The sequence below is a fragment of the Octopus bimaculoides genome, chromosome 9, assembly GCF_046866305.1.
Source record: "Octopus bimaculoides isolate indiv1 chromosome 9, ASM4686630v1, whole genome shotgun sequence".
NCBI classification, from domain to species: domain Eukaryota; kingdom Metazoa; phylum Mollusca; class Cephalopoda; order Octopoda; family Octopodidae; genus Octopus; species Octopus bimaculoides.
The window spans coordinates 34,009,233-34,029,889 of record NC_142936.1 but is presented as its reverse complement, the minus strand read 5'-3'; the positions used below and the strand labels follow the sequence as shown (position 1 = coordinate 34,029,889).

Below are 20,657 nucleotides of genomic sequence, written 5' to 3'. Positions count from 1 at the left end.
TTGAATTTGAGATTTTTGAAAATTTTTTTTCAGAATCGGAATCTCCATAGCCTAAAACGTGGGATTCCGTAAAAAAAAAAAAATAATTAAAAAAAGGGGAGAAAAGTTCAGATTACATATACTCCATCTGGACCGAAATTACAATTCTGCAAATAAAAATGTTTTTAAAAACTACAATTTCTTATCGATTTTTTGATCCACTTCAAAGTACATACTTAGCAGTAACTTTGTCATTTTCAAATTTTTGTCAAGATATAGTGTAGGTTTTGAACATAAAAGACTGCGATTCTACACACACAAAAAATAGGGTTAGTGTCAATATTAGGGTCTAAGTTTAAGGAATAAGCTAAGAACTGGGTTTAGAGTTAAGGTTTAAAGGTAAGGACTAAGGAGAAGAATTTAAAGTTAGAGTTTGTTGTTAACGCTTAGGCGTAGGTTTTCGATTTAAAATTACTAAGATAACTTTAAACAGAAATTGGGAGATTAAAGAGATTTGAATTTGAGTACAATATTTTGCAGAATTGGTAATCGCATCTGTTTAAAATATGAATATCTGAAAGAATATTCTTAAAAATTACTTAGTCCGAAAATTCGGTGGGAGCTTATCCAAAATATTTACTATGTGTTAAATAATTTACTTTGCGGTGTTAAGGTTAATTCTCGGAGACCTGAACTCGGGCAACACCGGGTATTTCAGCGAATATGTGTGTGTGAGTATGTATCTATGTATGGATGATGTGTGTTTGTGTATGTATATACGTGTGTGTGTGTGTGCATTTCACTGCAGCACGAGACTTCGGTGTACAGATAATGATTGTGTTCGAAGCCCTCCGAGAGAGCAAACTCATTCATTCATGCATATATATATACACACACACACACACAGAGATAAAAGATGGACAAGCACCTATATATAACTATATATAATTTAAAAAAGATATTATACAAACGTAATCATAGATGTATTTGGCGAGGAACTACAATTTTTTCTTCGCCAAATATATCTATGTATGTACATCTTTTATAAACGATACAATGCCACATATACGCATTCGCCAATTTTTTTATCGCTTTAGTACATGCTCGAGCTAGATATTCCTTATAGCCAACTCTTGTTTCGTGGAAATATTTCCATTCTGATTAAGAAGTTGAATTTAAAAAACCCAGACTCGTCCGATCACTAATCCGGTGTTCATCTATTGTACGTTTACAAGTCTACTTATTCACTGTGGATTCTTAGACAACTTATATATATAAATATATATATATATATATATATATATATATACACACACACACAGATATGTACATATATTGTTTATATATATGCATATCAGAAAAAACGTGATCAAGCGCATCATCTATAAAACGCTGTATGTCAAATCTATATCTATTTCATACGTAAATGTCAACATATCTAACTTTATCTCAAGAGAAAGTATCAATATAATCCCAATGAAAATGTATGGTATAATAAGGCAAAGAATAAGTACGTGTAAAATACACACACAACTATTCGAATATATATATATATAATTATAACTGATAAATTTATTTTACTAAAGAGCTCACCTTGTGACCAACGCGAAAACACTTCCTCTTTCACTCTATTTCCCCACAATAATTTCCGTGTGGCTTGCAGAAGATTAGGATCCAGTTTAGTCTCCCTGGAAGCCATCGTTAGAAATATGCACTATCCAGGATTTAAAAGGCAACAATTATATTATAGTGGAGGCTCTTCAGAGAAGGGAGAACAGTGACGTCCCACCAGCATGTTAAAAGACTATGGCAACGCCATCATATGAACAACAAAAACAATTATGCAAAGCGGTTGCTGCGCCCTCTAACTAATTACTTCCCCTGACCAATTTTACGCTTTCCAAAACGTGTTTAAATTTTTGTTATATTGTTACCAATTATAGCAATTAAAATGTGGATGTTTATTACATTTAAATGGTTGATAAACCATTTCTGTGTGTAATTAAGGGCTACATTTAATCACATAGTTTATTGAAGTAAGGTCTGCTGTGTACACTGTTTTGAATATATTGAAATAAATGCCCAGTAATATAGTCAACACTTACTGAAAGCCTTGTGTTACACATAAAAGCAAAATATACTTATTTTCTTGATTCAGTCTTAGTTAAATATTGATGTTACATCCCAGTTCAACTGTCTTCTCTCCAAAGAACAATAATCCACGTGGCTCTTCGACCTGTTAGAAATAACAGCCAAATCTCCCTCCATATTGGATCTGAAAATTAGACTGGTCATTGCTAGATGTCTTTAATCAAAAATTAGATTGATCAGGGCTAAACCGAAACTAAACACTATCTTCCTTTTATGCAAATATTAAAAAATATGTAAATAAACAAAAGCTTGCTATTAATATTGCCTTTCACAATGCCACCATTTCTATATCTGTATGTGTATCTTCACATGTATTAAATTTAATTGGCAAAAATCAATGCTAAGTGTCCTTGTGTGTTCGTGCACAAACTGTTCATAGAAAATAATTAACAAAAGTAAACAGTAATGGCAATATCACAGCATAGCCACAGCCTTTGAGCTACAACACATAAAGGAATAAAATAAGAGAATAAAGAGAGAAGAAAAAGTCAGTAAATACATAACCAAAATAGGGGTATGCACACCCCTTCAATTATACAGTATGCTAGGGAAAACTAGTGCACCCCTCTAAAAAACACCTCGACATACTCATGTCATTACTGTGAAAAACTGTGAAACTGAGGTCGTTGAGCAACCAACCAGGCACTCCACCCAAGTATCATTTGATAGATCATTGAAGTGGGACACTAACAAAGTCAAAGAGGTCAGTGGTCCAGCACCCATGAACAACTCAAAAGTTACTTAGTGATCTCACTGATGCCACATAAAAGCACCCAATACACTCTGTAAAGTGGTTGGCACTAGGAAAGGCATCCAGTTGTAGAAACCATGCCAAAAAAGATGATAGAGTCTGGTGCAGTCTTATGGCTGACCATCTACCCTCAAACCACTTAACCCATGCCAGCATGAAGAACAAAGATTAAATGCTGATGATGGTGATAATAACAATGACAATGATGATGATGGTGGTGGTGGTGATGATGAAGAAGAAGAAGAAGATAATAATAATAATGAGGATCATGATGATGAAAAGTCCTATTGTATAACAAAAATTATTAGGATGTATATTTAGACTCACATTATTCCAGTATAATTCTAAGCTTGATTATAAAAAATTCTAATGCAAGATGCTAATTATGATTTCCTACTAATTTTATTTGATTATTAGGTTGTAGAATTTGCATATTTTGAAAATTTTGATTACAGTTAATTAGAATTTTATTTTTTTTTCTATTTCATAGGTTGTCATCTACTTCATGACAGAAGAAATTTGTATGTACAAAACCTGCAACCACACCTGTTACTCTTATAGAACAGAGTAGTACTTAAAATACTCCATTCAAGTTTAAAGTCAATTCTTCTTTATTTCAAAATCCAAACATGCTCTGTTTAGAATGTTGAATACACCAATTTCTTTTTATTAAACATTATTAACTAACTTTAACTGTTCAGCTTGGAGAGGCTTCACTAGGGACTACATATTTTTCAAAACTTTCAACTGTTTTATTTTATAATATCAAATGCATCCATTTCTTATTATTCAATGTATCTTTGTGCATTGTAAATCTTTTTTTAAAAATATTGAATGTTGAACTAATACAATATTTACTGTTTGTAATGAGTAAGAAACTTAGATTTTATAAGTTACACTTTTTCATTCAACAATTCTAGTTAAGAGGATATCTTTGCTAGGAAACATTTGAGGTGCAGCATTTCCAATTGCATAAATGCTCACATTATGTTTCTGAAATTTAACAGTAGTTTCATTAGTACTACACTTAGGATGACTGATATTACTATTGCTAGTATATCTAGATACTCATCATTATGAATTTTTAGTCATACTATGGCACATTTTAGACAAAATGTGTATAATACATTTTGTAAACTAGATCTGCTTAACACAGCCTATTTTTAGTTTTAATGTTATTTAAACAACATGGAAATGCATAACTCATAAGTTTCTACCTAGCCTTCAACTTTATTGTATAAAAGTGTGGATTTACATAACTATCCTTTCATTTATAAATCTACATATCTATCAATATATCTTTGTATTGATCATATCTATATGTATATCTCTCTATGTGCATATATCATCATCATCATCATCATTTAACGTCCACTTTTCATGCTGGCATGGGTTGAATGGTTTGACTGAGGACTGGCAATCCAGGAGGCTGAACCAAACTCCAATCTGATCTGGCAAGGTTTCTACAACTGGATGCCCTTCCTAAAGCCAACCACTCCAAGAGTGTAGTTGATGCTTTTTATGTGCCACTGGCATGGGGGCCAGTCAGACAGCACTGGCATCGACTGCACTCAAATGGTGCTTTTTACGTGCCACTGGCATGGGAGCCAGTGTAGCGGCACTGGCATCGAGTATGCTCAAATGGTGCGTTTTACATGACACCAGCACTGGTGCTAGTCAGGCAGTACTGGTATTGGCTACAACAATGATTTCACTTGACTCAACAGGTCTTCTCAAGCACAGTATATTGCCTGACGATTGAAGGGTACTCTTAAATGGGCTGGTTATGTGACACTGGCATAGACCACAGCTATGATCTCACTTGGCTTGCTGGGTCATCTCAAGCACAGCATATCTCCAAAGGTCTCAGTCACTTGTCATTGCCTCGGTGAGGTCCAACATTCAAAGATCATGCTTCACCACCTCATTCCAGGTCTTCCTGGGTCTACCTCTTCCACAGGTTCCCTCCACTGTTAAGGTGTGACACTTCACACAGCTGTCCTCATCCATACATAACACATGACCATATCAGTGCAGTCATCTCTCTTGCTCACTACACCTGATGCTTTTTACGTCCAACTTTTCCCTCGGGGCACTTACACTCTGTTGTGTATGCACACTGACATTACACATCCAGCATACTAGCTTCATTTCTTTCAAGCCTACACATGTCCTCAGCAGTCACAGCCCATGTTTCACTGCCGTGTAGCATGGCTGTTCACACACATACATCATACAGTTTACCTTTCACTCTGAGCGAGAAGCCTTTTGTTACCTGCAGAGGAAGAGCTCTCTGAACTTTGCCCAGGCTATTCTTATTCTAGCAACTACACTCTCAGAGAATCCATCCCCACAACTGACTTGGTCACCTAGATAACGGAAGCTATCAACTACATTTAGTTTTTCCCCCTGGCATGTGATGGAAGCTGTTTCCTGCACATTTTCACTGTTTATTGCCCCTGTGCATCTGCCACACGCAAAAACTATCTTCCAAGTTAACCTTCCTATGATATTGCTGTACTTCTTATGTGTCCATAGCTTATACTGGGTGCATCTTATGGAGTTTCTACCTATGCCTTTTCTACAGATTGAGCAGGGCCATCTACCTGAAGGCATTTGTGATTTGTCTGCCTTCCTACTTACTAAGACTTTGGTTTTTGCTAGATTGACTTTAAGGCCCTTCAATTCTAGTTCTTGCTTCCACACCTGAAACTTCTCCTCTAGTTCTGACAGTGACTCAGCTATTAGAGCAAGGTCAGCAGCATCGAGGAGCTCCCAGAGGCATCATGTCCTGAATTCTTCTGTTATTGCCTGGAGGACTATGATGATGAATAAGAGGGGGCTGAGGATTGATCCTTGGTGAACCCCTGCCCCTACCCATATTTCTTCACTATACTCATTGCCAGCCCTCACCTTACAAACAACACCCCTGTACATGGCTTGTACAGCTCTCACTAACCACTCATCTATCCCCAGTTTCTGCATTGACCACCAGATAAGAGATCGGGGGACCCCGAAAAAGGCTTTCCCCATGTTTTTGAAAGCCAGGTACAGAGGTTCATCTTTGGCTAGAAATTCCTCCTGAAACTGTCTTACCAGAAATATAGCATCAGTGGTGCTTTTGCCTGGCACGAACCCAAACTGCATCTAATCTAAACTCCCTCCCTTCCTAATTAGTTGGGCTACAACCCTCTCCATGACTTTCATCTCCTGATCCAACAATTTGATACCTCTGTAATTACCACTATCTAATGTGTCACCTTTACCTTTATAGCAGTTGACTATGGTGCTGCTACATCATTCATTGGGTAAGACTCCTTCATATATAATAACCTGGTTGACTATATGGGTGACTAGACTATAGCCTACACTGCCAGATATTTTAAGCATCTCTGCAGTGACTCCTGATGGGTCAGGGGCTTTCCCTGTCTTCATATCCTTAATTGCTTTATCTACCAAGGTACTGTCTATTCGGATAGCTGGCCCCTCTGTTGGGTCGACATTTGGCAGACTCTCTTTTTCCCATTCATTCTCTTCATTTAGCAACCTTTCATAGTGGTGTCTCCAAGTCGCTCTCTTTGTGGCCTCATTAAATGCAAGTGAGCCATCATCCATGTGGATACATTTCTCTCCTATGACATCACGATTCTCTCTCACACACACTCTTGCAACATGAAACACTTAAGCCTTTGATCCTCATGATGCAGAACATTGGAAAAATTTTTCTTATCTGCTTCCCCTCTGGCTAAATAAACCTGTCTCCTAGCTTCCCTTCTGGCAATCTGATACAGTTCCTTGCTACCACCACTCATCCAGTCCTTCCATGCCTGTTTCTTTTCCTTAATTGCCCTGTCAACTACATTGTTCCATCACCACGTTACCTTAGGTCTAGAGGGGACTTTGCACCATCCACAGATCTGGTCAGTAGCCCTCAACAGGTTGTACCATAGGAACCTCCAGTTGTCTTCCACATTATGTTGTGTTCTATCTTCCTCTTTTGCATCAAAAGCTTCAAGTAAAATGTCTCTAAATCTCTGTCCATTCACAGGATCCTTAAGCTTCCAGACCCTTCTTTTCCATGCTGGTTGTCTTCTGGGCATCCATTTAGCCCTGATCCTGAAGTTGCTAACTACTAGAGAGAGAGAGTTAATATATTTATACATACAAAGGTGGCAAGCTGGCACAGTTATTAGCATGCAAGGCAAAATGCTTAACAGTATCTCATCTGTCTTTACATTCTGAGTTCAAATTCTGCTGAGATCCTGAAGTCACTAACAACTAACCTCTGTTGTGGGGTGCATTCATCACCTGGGAAGCTTTTGGCATTTATAAGTAGCCATCTTTCCTATTTCCTGGCAAGCATGTAGTCAATCTGACTAGTGTGTCCACCAGACTGGTTGGTGAACAGTTTCTGGCTTAGGGTTGTAAAACCCCTTGCTGTCTTCAGTACAACATGCCAAAGTGTATAGATGCAAATATTTATACATACCCGTTCATTTTTCATCTGCCCGCTTACAATCTGTCCTAACAAAGTATAGGCAGTGGCAGATCCACCATAAAACAAATGAAGCTTATGCTTCAGGGCCCCTAATCCCAGGGGACCTCTCTGAAGCAACTTAATTTTTTGATATTTTGTATTTTGCCATGTAGATTTCTGTTACCAGTCTTAGTGGACATCATATACACCTACGCAGAATCTAGACATGCAGTGTCTTGCCATGAGTTATTCATCTGTTGTTTCTGCCAGCGTGGAGTAGCATAAAAAATAATAGTACAAATGACTCACAGATAATTTGCTTTACTTGAATTACTTTGGAAACTTCAGCCCTGCCCCTCCCATTATCAAATATGTCTACTACTACATCAGCATGGTAGAGATAAGAATTCTTATTTTCACACCATTATTTAATGACCAATGAAAGGGTTTGCTTCTTAATCTTGGACTTACAATCTGTTCAGTAACAAAGCATTTTTTCTACTTTAAAAATTGTTTGCATATAACCTTGTACAAAATGAACATTTCTTCATTTATGACTATATATTAAGTTGTGGATCCTTATCTTGATCGATCTCTGTCTTGCTGTGGCTAATGAAAATATTACCCTAATTTTTTTCACAGAGGTCTAGGCCCCAAGAGGAATAGCAATGTCTTCAAGAAAGTACTTAAGCAGATACCAGAAATGCTAACTCAAGGAAAAGCAATCTAATGAAATTTCTAAATGTCAAAAACTATCAAACTATTTTACAATGTCAAGTACAAGTTTGTCCTCACCTGCAACTGAAACAAGCCATGCAAGCACCAGTGAAGTCAATAATAGTGTGCAAACCATGAGTGCTCTGTTTAGCAATAATCAACCTACTGTTGATACTTTTGGTGCAGATGATGATCAAGGTGGTCAAAGACTTCAAGAAAAGAGAGAGCAGAAACAGGAAGCAAATTTAGTGATTACAAAGACTACACTGACCTGGCAAACTGGTCCGCAATGATTGATAATGATTTCATACAAAACTGTTTAATGCAAGATGAGTTTTTTTTCAAAATAAAAAACCAGATAATGTATATACTGAATCCAACAAGATTTACAAACAGCAAAATCAAAGTTTCTCAAACAAGTACTTTGAAAAAATGATTGAAAAAATGATTGAAAAATGGCCAGACTGTGATGAGATCCTGGTTAGTTTACTCAAAGAGCAAACTCTTTTCTAAATGCCAAATATCACTTACAATGGGTAAGTTTTTTGATTGGATGAATATACTCAGAACTGTAGAAAATCATGAAGACAGCATGGAACATAACAGCGATGATGAACTGGCTAACACGAAAGTCAAATAAAAACACTGTGATCAGCAACTTGAGGAACAGTTGAGAAAAAACATATAGTATTGATTTGAAGTACTAGAAATAGTTGTAGCAGTTATAAAGGTTTTAAATGAAAGAGGTTTAGCATTTACAGGTCGTGAGGAAAAGTGGGGCTCCCCAATGGAAATTTCATGGGGGCCATTCAGCTTATTGCAGAGTTTGACCCATTTTTACATGAACATTTAGAAAAATGTAAAAGTAAATATTACTTACCTATCGAAATCTTTGTATAAAAAATTGATAGAAATCATGGGAAAACATGTGGAAGATCAAGTGGTGAATCAGATGAACAACCTAGACATCAAATACTACTCAATTATTGTTGACTAACACCTGACATAACACATGTTGACCAGCTGGTAATTGTGGTTTGATACTGTTATAATGGAAGACCCTGTGAGAGATCTTTAGCTTTTTCGCAAATAGAAAAACATTCATCCATGATCTTGTTCAACAAAATAACAATTTCTAGGGGAGCATAAGCTTTCACTTGAAAATATCCATGGTCAGTTGTACAATAATGCTTCCAACATGAAGGGCTCAGAGAAAGGGCTGCGAGTACTTCTTAAAAACATCAACAGGTATGTAGACTGTGTACCATGTGGAAGCCATTCACTCTACCTTGTTTGGTAAAAGGCAGTGTCTACTGTACCTGAAGTTGTTGACTATTTTGGCACCTTGCAGCAGCTGTATGTTTTCTTTTATGAATCTTCTCGAAGATGGGGGATTTTGAACACACAGGGCAATCTAGCCTTTTCTCTAAAGAGCTTAAGTGTAACTAGATGGTCTGCACACTGTGAAGCAGTCCAGGCAATTAGAAATGGATGTAGGGATATTTTACAAACTCTCAAACATATGTTTGATGACTCAGAAGAGATGCCTGAATGTAAGTGAGATGCAAAGAATTTATACCACAAGTTGGTAAAATTGGAATATTTTGTTTTAACAGCCGTTTAGGAAGAAGTTATAGAACGTTTTAAGAAAACAAGTAAGAAACTCCAAACCCCTGGTTCTGATGTTATTGAAATTTACCTTATGCTAACATATTTGCTTTCATTTGCTAAAGAACTACGAGAAAATTCAGCCAACAGGATTGCATACTATGAATCAGTAGCAAAAGGTTTATGTGAATATATCACCTTAAATTATTCTGATGTTTCCAACTGCATTGTTACAAAGAAATTTGCAGATAGAACACATGATAAGGCTTCTTTGAAAGGGGCTGAAAAATTTAGGATAGAAGTTCTAAATCAAGTCTATGACTGCTTGATAATCCAGTTAAGCAATAGGACAGATCTATATGAGCAGATTGTGAAAAGGTTCAAGTTTCTCTCAAAATTGATGAACAATTCAGAATTTGATGAGAACAGTATCAAACTTATAATATCGCATTACAAAGATGATATTGACCGCAAATTAATAAATGAGTGTTATCAGTTTAAAGGGTATTTACACCTCAGGAAATCCCGGAACGCAGAAGAAAACACACCATCTAAAATGCAATGCACTGAAGTTCTTCAGCTTATTTATGAGCAACAATTAATTGAAGTATCCCCTTATATTACCACTGCTCATAAGCTGTTCTTGACAATGCCTATTACGAGCTGTGAAGCAGAAAGGAGTTCCTCAAAGCTTTCCTTTGTTAAGAATAAATTTCAGTCTACCATGACTGAAGAGCACTTAAATTCCTTATGCATATTGTCTCTAGAAAATGACATTGCAAGGAAGCTGTCACATGACAAAACTGTTGCTACAAAAAACAGAAAAAAGAATATTTTGTAATTTTCATATGTGTCTTAATGATGCATCATGCATGTATATAACACTTCCCTAATTTTCAACCCCCATAACTCTAAAAGTATAAGGCATAGCCTGGAAAATATTTGTAGTGATCTGCCATGGAACAACCACATCGACAAAGATATTGGTGATTACCCACACCACGTTTCTGGTGGAAAGAGGCTCACATTCAGACTCATTTTTAAGGACTCCACATCACAACTCCACCACTTAGGCTTTCGAGGCTTCAAGCTGGAGTTCCTTGCAAGGGCACGAAAATTCTTTGACCTTGTTGGATGTTACCCAACTGTTGCTGGTTATAAAGGGGGCCCCCATAACATTTTAAGCTTCAAGGCCCCAATATTGTAGATCCGCCACTGAGTATAGGTGTTGTTTTTAGAGCCATTTTCTTTCAGACATAGTTTCTACAGGTTTTTTTAACTACTATTTTTAGCAGTGACATTAACTTTTAATTTTCGTTCTTTCCAGTGAAATTCATTTTACCAGCTACACAGAAAAAAAAAAAAAAAAAACAGGACAGCCTTACAAACAGAACACATCAGTACACACGTGTACAATTTTTTCTGGTATTTTTTCTTGTTTTTCATTTTTTTATCAGCGCTACAAAGGTTGGTGAATTTTTTTTTCCCGACATACAGTACATAAAAAAAAAACATTGTTTGCTTAAGAAATTTTTTTTCCTTTTTGTGCACACATTGCTCCACGAATATATTTTTGTCGTTTCACTAGTCAGTTTCTTTTACTTCTTGTGTGTTTCTCTCATCACTGAGGTCTTTCTGTTTTTTCTCATCGCCAATTTCCATTTGTTTTTCTGTTTTCCATGTTACAGAGTCAGTAAAAAGACCGAACAAAAATTATGTCCCTGCCAATGTTACCTCCGTTTCCAGGAGATGTTACGTTGTGGCCCACGCAGATTGAAGCCTACTTTCCGGCTCACAATATTTCTGCCCCACAACAGTTGCATCTTTTGTATTGTGGCATGCCCGCACCACTCGCCACCTCTGCTAGGGATCTAATTACAGTTCCCAGCCCAGATGCCACTTATACGTCTGTTAAGGCGGAGATTCTGTGCCGTAACACCAGATCTGCGGAGAGACGCCTCAAAGAACTAATGGCAGACGAGGTATTGGGAGACAGAACCCCGTCACAGTTTTTGCCCTGTCTGTGTGAATTAAGTGATGATCCAGCTGACGCGCCTCTTTTGCAAAAAATTTTTTTTTTCCGGTTCCTGTTGAACGTACAGGCGATTTTGGCCCTAGCTCTCGAGCACAACACCATTGATCAAATTTCCACTATGGTGGAGAAAATTTTGGAATTTTCCATACAGCCGTCATCACGTGGTGCTTGCACTTGTTCTGAGGTTTCTTAGGCAACCTCTGTTAAATCCTCTCCCTTGTAAAATGATGAGATTTCTGAAAAGCTGGACGCACACACACGGCAGATGCACATACTGTGCAGGGATATCCGACATCTTTCGCGTTCTCGTAGTTGCAGTCATTCTGCCTCTCATGCCTCTCTGTCACACTCCATTCTGTGTTGGTACCATGCAAGATTTGCAGAAAAAGCCCACAAATGTATTCAGCCTTGTAGCTTTAAGTCGTTGGGAAACGAGTCTCAGAGGAATTGAGCACGCCAACTTCCTCCTCTTCATTTCCTACTTATCGTGCATTCTTCGTAAAAGATTTGGTGTCTAAGAAACTCTTCATGGTTGATACCGGTTCTTCTTGCAGTATTTGGCCTCTTCATCTCACTGCAGACAGGCCTAAGCGTTCTGCCATTGTTTTACATGCAATCAACTCATCTTCCATTGCTACTTTTGGTCAGATTTCTTTATGCCTGCATTTCAATCTTCATCGAGATTTTCAATGGGTTTCTGTCATAGCTGACATACCACATCCTATTCTGGGAGATGATTTTTTGAACCACTTTAATCTATTGGTAGATGTCAGGTAACAGAGGCCTGTCGATGGTTCCACGTCACTCTCTACGCCGACCAAAGGTTCTACCAATGCAGTTCTTAGCCCGGAATTTTTTGTTGCCACCACTGGAGATGCTTTTCATTCTCTTTTGGTTTCCTTTCCAGAGCTAGTGGATTATACTTTTCATTCGGAAAAGCCCACGCACTCAATCTTCCATTTTATTACCACCACTGGGCCACCTATTTTTTCGCGCCCGTGGCGTCTTGCACCTGACCGTCTAAAAATGGCTAGGGCCGAGTTTGAGCACATGCTCCAACTTGGCCTGATATGCCCCTCCACCAGCCCTTGGGCATCTCCCCTTCATTTGGCATGTAAAGGGGATTCTGATTTCCACCCAGTGGGGGATTATAGGTGTCTGAATGCAGTTACGGTACCTGACCGATATCCTATAAAAAACCTTCAGGATTTTTCAGTAAATCTTCATGGCTGTATCATATTTTCTAAGGTTGACCTCATTCGCGCCTTATCATCAGATATCGGTCAATCCAGCCGATATTCCAAAAACTGCCATTACCACTCCTTTTGGTTGTTTTGAGTTTCTATATATTAATTTTGGTTTGTGGAACGCTACCAGTACGTTCCAGCATTTCACTGATGAAGTCATCCGCAGACTTCATTTTGTTTTTGCTTACATTGATGACATACTCATTGCAAGCAACACACGTAAGAATCATCTCCGGCATTTGTCTCAGCTTTTACAGTGTCTTCGCGTATTAATCCTGATAAGTGTATTTTCGGGCAATCTTCTCTTGAATTTCTGGGACATCATATTGACTCGAGTGCCATCAAACCTCTCTCGTCCAAAGTCGATGCAATTCAACACATTGCACCTCCTTCTTTGCATCAGTTGCACCATTTTCTAGGTATGGTAAATTTCTATAGATGCTTTATACCCAGATGTGTGGACAAGCTATTTCCTTTGACCCAACTACTAAAGAACACCTCTAGAAAGGACGGTCAAATCACCCTCTCAGCTGAGGCGTTATCTGCTTTTGAGTCAATCAAGAAGGAAAGAGCTTCTGTTCCTTTGCTTGCACATCCGGTTCCTGATGCTTCTCTCTCTTTAACTGTGGAGGCATCGGACACTGCGATAGCCACTGTGCTGCAGCACACAGTGGACAACCGAACTCAACCTCTGGCTTTCTTTTCTCACCAATTACAACCAGCTGAGTGGTGTTATAGCACATTTGATCGTGAGCTTTTAGCGATCTATCTGTCAGTTTGTCATTTCCAGCATCAGCTTGAAGGTCGAGATTTTGTGATCTATACTGATCACAAGCCTCTTACATTTGCCCTATCGTCTAAGACGGACAGACTCTCGCCTCGTGCTATCCATCACTTGGATTTTATTTCACAATTTACCAGTGACAATCGTCATATACCTGGGAAAGAAAACATTCCTGCTGACGCTCTTTCTCGTCTTCCTGTCTGTTCTCTTTCATCTCCTGCTGCAATCAATTTGACTGCCATTTCGCAGGCCAACCAGCTTTGGTGAAGTTAGATCTAACTTCGCCCCAGTTCTCCTGTTGCCAATTTGCCTATCTTCCGCTTCCATTGGCTGAAGGCACTATTCTTTGTGATAACTCTACTGGTTCTCCCAGGCTACTTGTGCTTGAGAATCACTAACGCTCAGTGTTTGAGGCCCTGCACTCCTTGTCGCATCCGGGCATCACTGAAGCTTATCACTGTTCGTTTTTTCTGGCCAAATATGCGTCGCACAATTACTTCTTGGACATGTACTTGTTCCAAGTGCCAGCATTCCAAGATCCAACGGCACATTCATGCTCCACTTGGACAGTTTTCTCCTTCAGAGGCCCGTTTTCACCATGTCCACATCGATCTGGTTGGACCATAGCCTGTGAGTCACGGGTTCTCTTATATCTTGACCTGTATCGATCGTTTCTCCCATTGGCCAGAAGCCATTCCAATAACAGACATTTCTGCTGAATCTGTTGCTCAAGCTTTTGTTTCTAACTGGATTTCCCACTTCGGAGTTCCGTCCAGATTAACTACTGATCACAGACGCCAGTTTGAAGCTTCTTTATTTCGTGAATTGTCACGAATTCTGGGTGTGCATCACATTTGCACGACCAGTTACCATCCAGCTTCCAACAGGATGGTCGAACAGTTTCATAGACAGCTCAAGGCCACTCTACGTACCTCTCCAGATCCGCAGTCTTGGACTGAGTTTCTGCCAATTGTGCTTCTTGACTGTCATACTGCTGTCAAGGCAGACCTGGGTTTCTCCTCTGCAGAGCTGCTGTATGGTACCATGCTAGCATTGCCTGGTACAATGTTGGTGCCAGACATTTCACGATGTTGGTGCCAGACATTTCACAGCTTCATGATCCGGCATCGTACGTCGCCACACTTCGCACCTATTTTTCTAATCTTCCGCTCATGGGTTCCTGGGACCAATCTCCACCCTCAACTGTCCCATCAGATATTGGCTCTCGATTGCATGTTTTTGTTCAGGATGACACTGTCAAGGGACACCTTGTTTCTCCTTACAAAGGACCCTTTCGTGTGCTTTCTCGCACACCCAAAGTTTTTACAATTGATATGAATGGTCGTATGGAGACTGTTTCTGTAGATCGGCTTAGAAGAGCATATTTTGAGGTGTCAACATCTTTCGATGACACTGCTGCCACGCCCACCTTTGAACCTACACATGCACCCTTGAAAATACCATCACCTACACATAAACCTTTGACAACACCATCACCTACATCACCACCTGCATCGTCGCAACCTGCCTCGAGCAGACCCTATGTCATCAGGACTGGCCAAACTGTTCACTGGCCCAAGAAACTTGCAAAGACTATTTATATTTGACATTCTCTTTTGTGTTTCCTGTGACAGACAGGTGTTCTTTTGTGTACTGAACAGTTTCAATGTTTTGCTATTGAACATTTTGTAAAATATTTTGTGCATACTCATTTATATTGTAATTATTTTCTTTTGACTTGTCATATTTTGTGCCACATCTTGTGGGTGATCAGTAGCCATCTTGTTTCTGGCGCCACTGCAATCTTTCTATTTTCATGCTTCTGTACTCAAGGGGGAGCCTTGTAGTGATGCCTGGTTCTAGACGCCATTTTGGAACATTCGTCCACGCATGTGCATAGGATTAGAGCTTTCTGGAGATCTGACGGAAGCCCCTTATGCGCATGCGCAATCATCAGCAGCAGCTAGGCTTGACCACCATTCGCCCTTTTTCGGCCCTGGCTGTTGACCAGGCAGGACACAACTGAGACCAGCCCCGTGGAGCTGGAATTCTGATGGCGAGCAACATTGCGAGTCTGTGAAAATGCCTTCGTATTTTTGTGTTGTATCTAACTACCAATCCTGCTGCTTCCACACCAAGGCGTTCTGGCTACTGATGTCCAGAGATGAAATGTTTATTCAGATGAAATAAATTACCATTGTTATTTGTTCAGAGAGTAACGCTAAGAAGCTGGAGGCGATGAAGAATGGAGTTCCTGAATGCTGCTGGATGAAGTATTGAGTTTCCATGTGGCTGTTGTTGTCGTCGCTGGAACTGGTTGTGTGCTCCGTGGTCAGCGGCTAGACTTCAGAATGTCTGGAGCTGAGAAGACTGACAAACTGTGACGGTGAGAGGCTAGCTATTTATAATATACTGTCGGCTCAAACTGGGGTTCAGAAAAGACTGTCTCATGCGACCTTATCTGAAAGCTGCGATTGGTTGGGTTGCATCTTGGTGCATAATAGAACAGGAGACAAAAATGCACCAATACCAACCAATCAGAGTGGTGGACACAACAGGATCCAAAGGTGCGACCGAAGGCTAGCTGTTATCCACTATGTCCGTATTCATGTATATATAACAGACAGAGAGAGAAGTATCCCCTAAGGCGTACGCTACAATATATATGTATATATAAAATATTTAAGCCATGATCATTAGTCAGACAAAATATATTTTGCTGCATTAGTCCAACAAGATATTCACTCTCAGACTTATCTTTGAGTACTTTGTAGTGAAACCACCTCTCTCACGGTTATTTATTTACAAATGCGAACGTAGCAGGTAACAACTCTTTCCCACCTGACTGACTTTTATTTTCGCGGCAATTGTCTCCAGTCCGTTCGTGCCAGGATGCAAACCGGCCAACCGTGGCCATCTAATAAGGTCACATGAGAGAGTGTTTTTCTGATGCTTTCTGGAGCCTCCTTGTACCTATAAATAGCCTACTTTATACGCGTCACTTTGTCGTGGCTTCAGATCTTCTAAGATCTGGTCGTAGACCACACAGCACCAACCAACCAGCCAGTTCCAGCGACGACATCAACAGCATCGTTCAACTGTTTACTACAATCCTCGTCCCCAGCGTCAACACAAGCTACCAAACAGCAACCGCAGCTTCTCAACCCTGTTTGTGTGATTTGCTCACCATGAATTAACAGCCAGAACTCAACCTGCAAAGAACATCTGTATCAAGAATCCGGCCCGGCATAGAAGCCTCAACTGCACGACTAGTGACTTAGCTCTGCCTCAACCTTAACCTCTTATATACAGACTTTCTAACTACTGTGTACCTTAACAGAACTGGTATTTCCTTATCCTGGTGGCTGGACTTCTAACGTACTTATTACAGACTCTTTCTATGCTTTGTATCTCTTGCATTCACATACATATATTTGTATACACACATTTTGTTTACATGATGGCCTGTCTTATATTGTTTTATTATGTCGCATTCACACACACACAGACATACAGTTTAATGCTCCAATAAATCTTACTGTTATACATCTTTATCGGTTGCGTTTCTATCTCTTCCTTACTGGCACTCCTTCGCATTTCACATGCGAATTCTCTATGTTATAGTAATATAACATATATTATCATATTTTGTGTTGATCGTGCGACGCGTTAAAAAGGAGCCTGTTTTCCATTCGTCACCATTTCTCCTTTAGTTCGCACAGTCGTTTCTACAACTTTATACTAAGTGGCCAATATATTCTTTTCTTTTATTCTTTTACTTGTTTCAGTCATTTGACTGTGGCAATACCGGAGCACTGCCTTTTAGTTGAACAAATCAAATCTAGGATTTATTCTTTGTAAGCCTAGCACTTATGCTATCTTTTTTTTTTGCTGAACCACCAAGTTACGGGGACGTAAACACACCAACATTGGTTGTCAAGCGATGTTGTAGGGCAAACACAGACACACACACACACACACACATACACACACACACACACACACACACACACACACACACACAGACAATGGGCTTCTTTCAGTTTCCATCTACCAAATCTACTCACAAGGCTTCGATTGGCCCAAGGCTATAGTAGAAGACACTTGCCTAAGGTGCCATGCAATGGGACTGAACTGAGAACCACACTGCCACACCTGTGCCTATATATATATATATATATATATATATATATATATATATATATATATATATATATATGTATGTATGTATATGTATATGTATATTTATATATATCAAAACAAACAGGGTCTAATAACAGAATAGTAATCCAGGTGATATACTTCTTAAGCTTTCTGCAGATAAAAGTATCTCAGGCTAACAAAAATGTCTTGTGATCAGTCCTGTACTTTAGATAATCCAAATTAAAGTCTGTAGGGACTGTGCGATGCGATGTGACAAGAATGGCTCCTTAGTATATCACATGGTTGATACAATAAATATATAATTTGAATAGTACACATATTTGCCAGAAGGAAAAAGGAGACACAACCGCATAGAATGATTATTGATATAATAATGTGTGTGTGTGTGTGTGTGTGTGTGTGTCATGGATACAGAAATAAATCAACAGGCCATCATGAGAAGGAAGTTTATGCATGTATGTGTGTATAGGCATGGATGCTTGTGCGTGTTGTGTATGTTTAAGGATATTGATAAGTAGACAGTGAAAGAGTCTATAAAGAGAACTAAGAAGAATGTTCATAGACACAAGTAAGATAAATAATACCAGTTCATAGTCATTTGTACGCAGTAGTTGAAATACTGTATCAAGAAGTCGCAGCCATGATACTGAGCCAGTTGTAGGTACATGTCATACATGAAGTTATGGCTGTGATGTTGCTGCCTGGGTCACTTGGTACAGGAATTCTTGAAGGTTGTATATTTGCTGTTGATTCATGGTGAAGTAATTCATGAACAGAGAAGTGTTAGAACCTGGGCGAGTTGCTTGCTGAGCTGTGTATGTAGAGAGATGATGTTGATGAGGTTAAGAAGATGATGGTGGCAACGAAGACGGAGGTTGCTGTAATGCTGTTGGACGAAGTTGGCAAGTCTCAATGTGGCTGCTGTGGTGTTGTTGCTGGAACTGGCTGTGTCTACGTGGCTTGACCATAAAAGGTCTGGAACCAAAGACATATATTGAGGGAAAAGCTGGGCTTTTATGGAAAGTAGTAGGTTTGAAAAAGGTCGTTCATGTGATGCTATCTAAAATCTCTGACTGACTATCCGTGGTCAGTTGGCACAACAGAGTAGGATACAAATTGCGCCAATACCAACCAATCAGAGTAGTGGACACAACGGAATATAAACAGCAGCCAAAGGCCAGTTGGTCCCTGCTACATTCGAATGTATATCTACAGTCTATGCTACAAGTCTATCACCAGCCAAATTTGTAAATCCATGGTTCCAATATTCAGTTTACCGTTTTTACAGAGTGATATGTAAAATAGACAGAAATAATGGATTATATACATTTATTTATTTTAGGCTTACAGCCGTCTCAGATTTGCATTTGGATGCTTTCATGATTCAATCTTATCAATTGATCAATTGATTAACTGAAAATATAGGGAACCAGAAGTCTAAAGCTATCTTTTTCTGAGCCAAAAAAAATCAGCTGTCAAAGAAAAAGAAGAAAAAGGAAAGGAAAGAATTTGGTCAATGTGGCATTTTTTTTATATAGAGCTAGGTCATCTATTTTTAGCCATCAACCTTAAGCAATTGCTGTCTCTTACCAGGGGAGAATAGTATTGACATCCAGGTCAGTGGCAGGTTGTTGGCAATGGTGCTTGGTTATTTCGTCCCTGGAAAATTCAACCCCGGTAATTTCGCCACTCAGAATTTTGCCCCAGGTAATTTCACTACCGCTGTCCAAGCCAAACATGAGAACTCTTTTGTTTGAAATTGCAAGGAATATATTCTACGCACATGAGTTGACAAATATACATAAACCACGTGTTGGTGCTCTGTTCTGCTGTTCGTACCCATAATTTTAGAAATTTTTATCCATCTATTTGGATTTTTTGCCAATATATTTTGTATTTCAATATTTTATTGATCTGTTTGAAAAATTACTTGAATGCATTTCGGACTTTTATCTTCAATGAACTGCTGTGCTATAAGTTGGTTATTTCACACAATAATTTGTAATGCGCTGTGCTATAAGTTTGTTATTTTGAACAATATTGAATTTGTAATGTGTTGTTTATCACATTAGATGCATATTGAATGCTTAAAACTATAAAATGTGTTGTTTACTTGTACTTTTTTGGTCATTGAGCTTGTGAGATGTGTCAAACTATGATGGTTTAGTACTTATGAGATATGTTTTGCAAATAAAAATGCACCAATGATATTGCACTAGTTGTCTTGACTACTTTGATGTGATGACTACTCTGTGTGTGTCATATGCCCAAAGTATAGAATATACTTACTATGATGAAATTACAGGAACAAAATCACCGGAAGTTACTAGTGGCAAATTTCTCATGGCAAATTTACTGGGGACGAAATTACCAGTGGTAAATTTTCTGGGGGTGAAATTACAAGGACAAAATTTCCAGTGGTGAAATTACCCATTCATTGGCAATTATTAATATTGTTGTAATCCAACATTGGACTGTTATAACATCCACTCCGGTATAGCAGTATAGTTAGACAAGTAAAGACACGATTATCTATGACCGACTTTGCCGACTTCTCAACAACTCAACTTCCTATGTCACAGTATTTATAATGACTAGCACATACCACTCATCATGTGGGAGAGATGTTCTGTTATTATCATTATTATTATCTGCCACATCTCCCCTTCTAATCTTTTTTTTGTCGAGGAATGTAATCTTATTTCTTTTCATTAACAATAATTTTTACATCACTCCCACCTCGC

The 20,657-nt window shown here is 38.8% G+C and overlaps 3 protein-coding genes across 3 annotated transcripts in view; 2 read left to right on the top strand and 1 right to left on the bottom strand.

Moving 5' to 3' along the window:
- LOC106878210 (ubiquitin carboxyl-terminal hydrolase MINDY-3) overlaps window positions 1-1,838 on the bottom strand; it is a 46,173-nt gene extending 44,335 nt beyond the window's left edge. The window contains exon 1 of the mRNA XM_014927355.3: window positions 1,573-1,838. Within this exon, the coding sequence (XP_014782841.1) occupies window positions 1,573-1,678 (106 nt within the window). The 5' untranslated portion in view covers window positions 1,679-1,838. The remainder of the gene's footprint in view (window positions 1-1,572) is intronic.
- A 2,504-nt stretch (window positions 1,839-4,342) lies between these two features.
- On the top strand, window positions 4,343-20,123 carry LOC106878209 (uncharacterized). The gene has a single exon (XM_089357365.1). The coding sequence runs from the start codon at window positions 9,778-9,780 to the stop codon at window positions 10,522-10,524; it is 747 nt and encodes a 248-aa protein (XP_089213491.1). The 5' UTR covers window positions 4,343-9,777; the 3' UTR covers window positions 10,525-20,123.
- On the top strand, window positions 14,838-15,356 carry LOC106878207 (uncharacterized). The gene has a single exon (XM_014927353.2). The coding sequence runs from the start codon at window positions 14,838-14,840 to the stop codon at window positions 15,354-15,356; it is 519 nt and encodes a 172-aa protein (XP_014782839.1).
- Window positions 20,124-20,657: the final 534 nt, after the last annotated feature.

Excerpts from the sequence above, each read along its gene's own strand:
- LOC106878209 (XM_089357365.1), top strand. The coding sequence starts at position 9,778 with ATGCTAACATATTTGCTTTCATTTGCTAAAGAACTACGAGAAAATTCA.
- LOC106878207 (XM_014927353.2), top strand. The coding sequence starts at position 14,838 with ATGTTGGTGCCAGACATTTCACAGCTTCATGATCCGGCATCGTACGTC.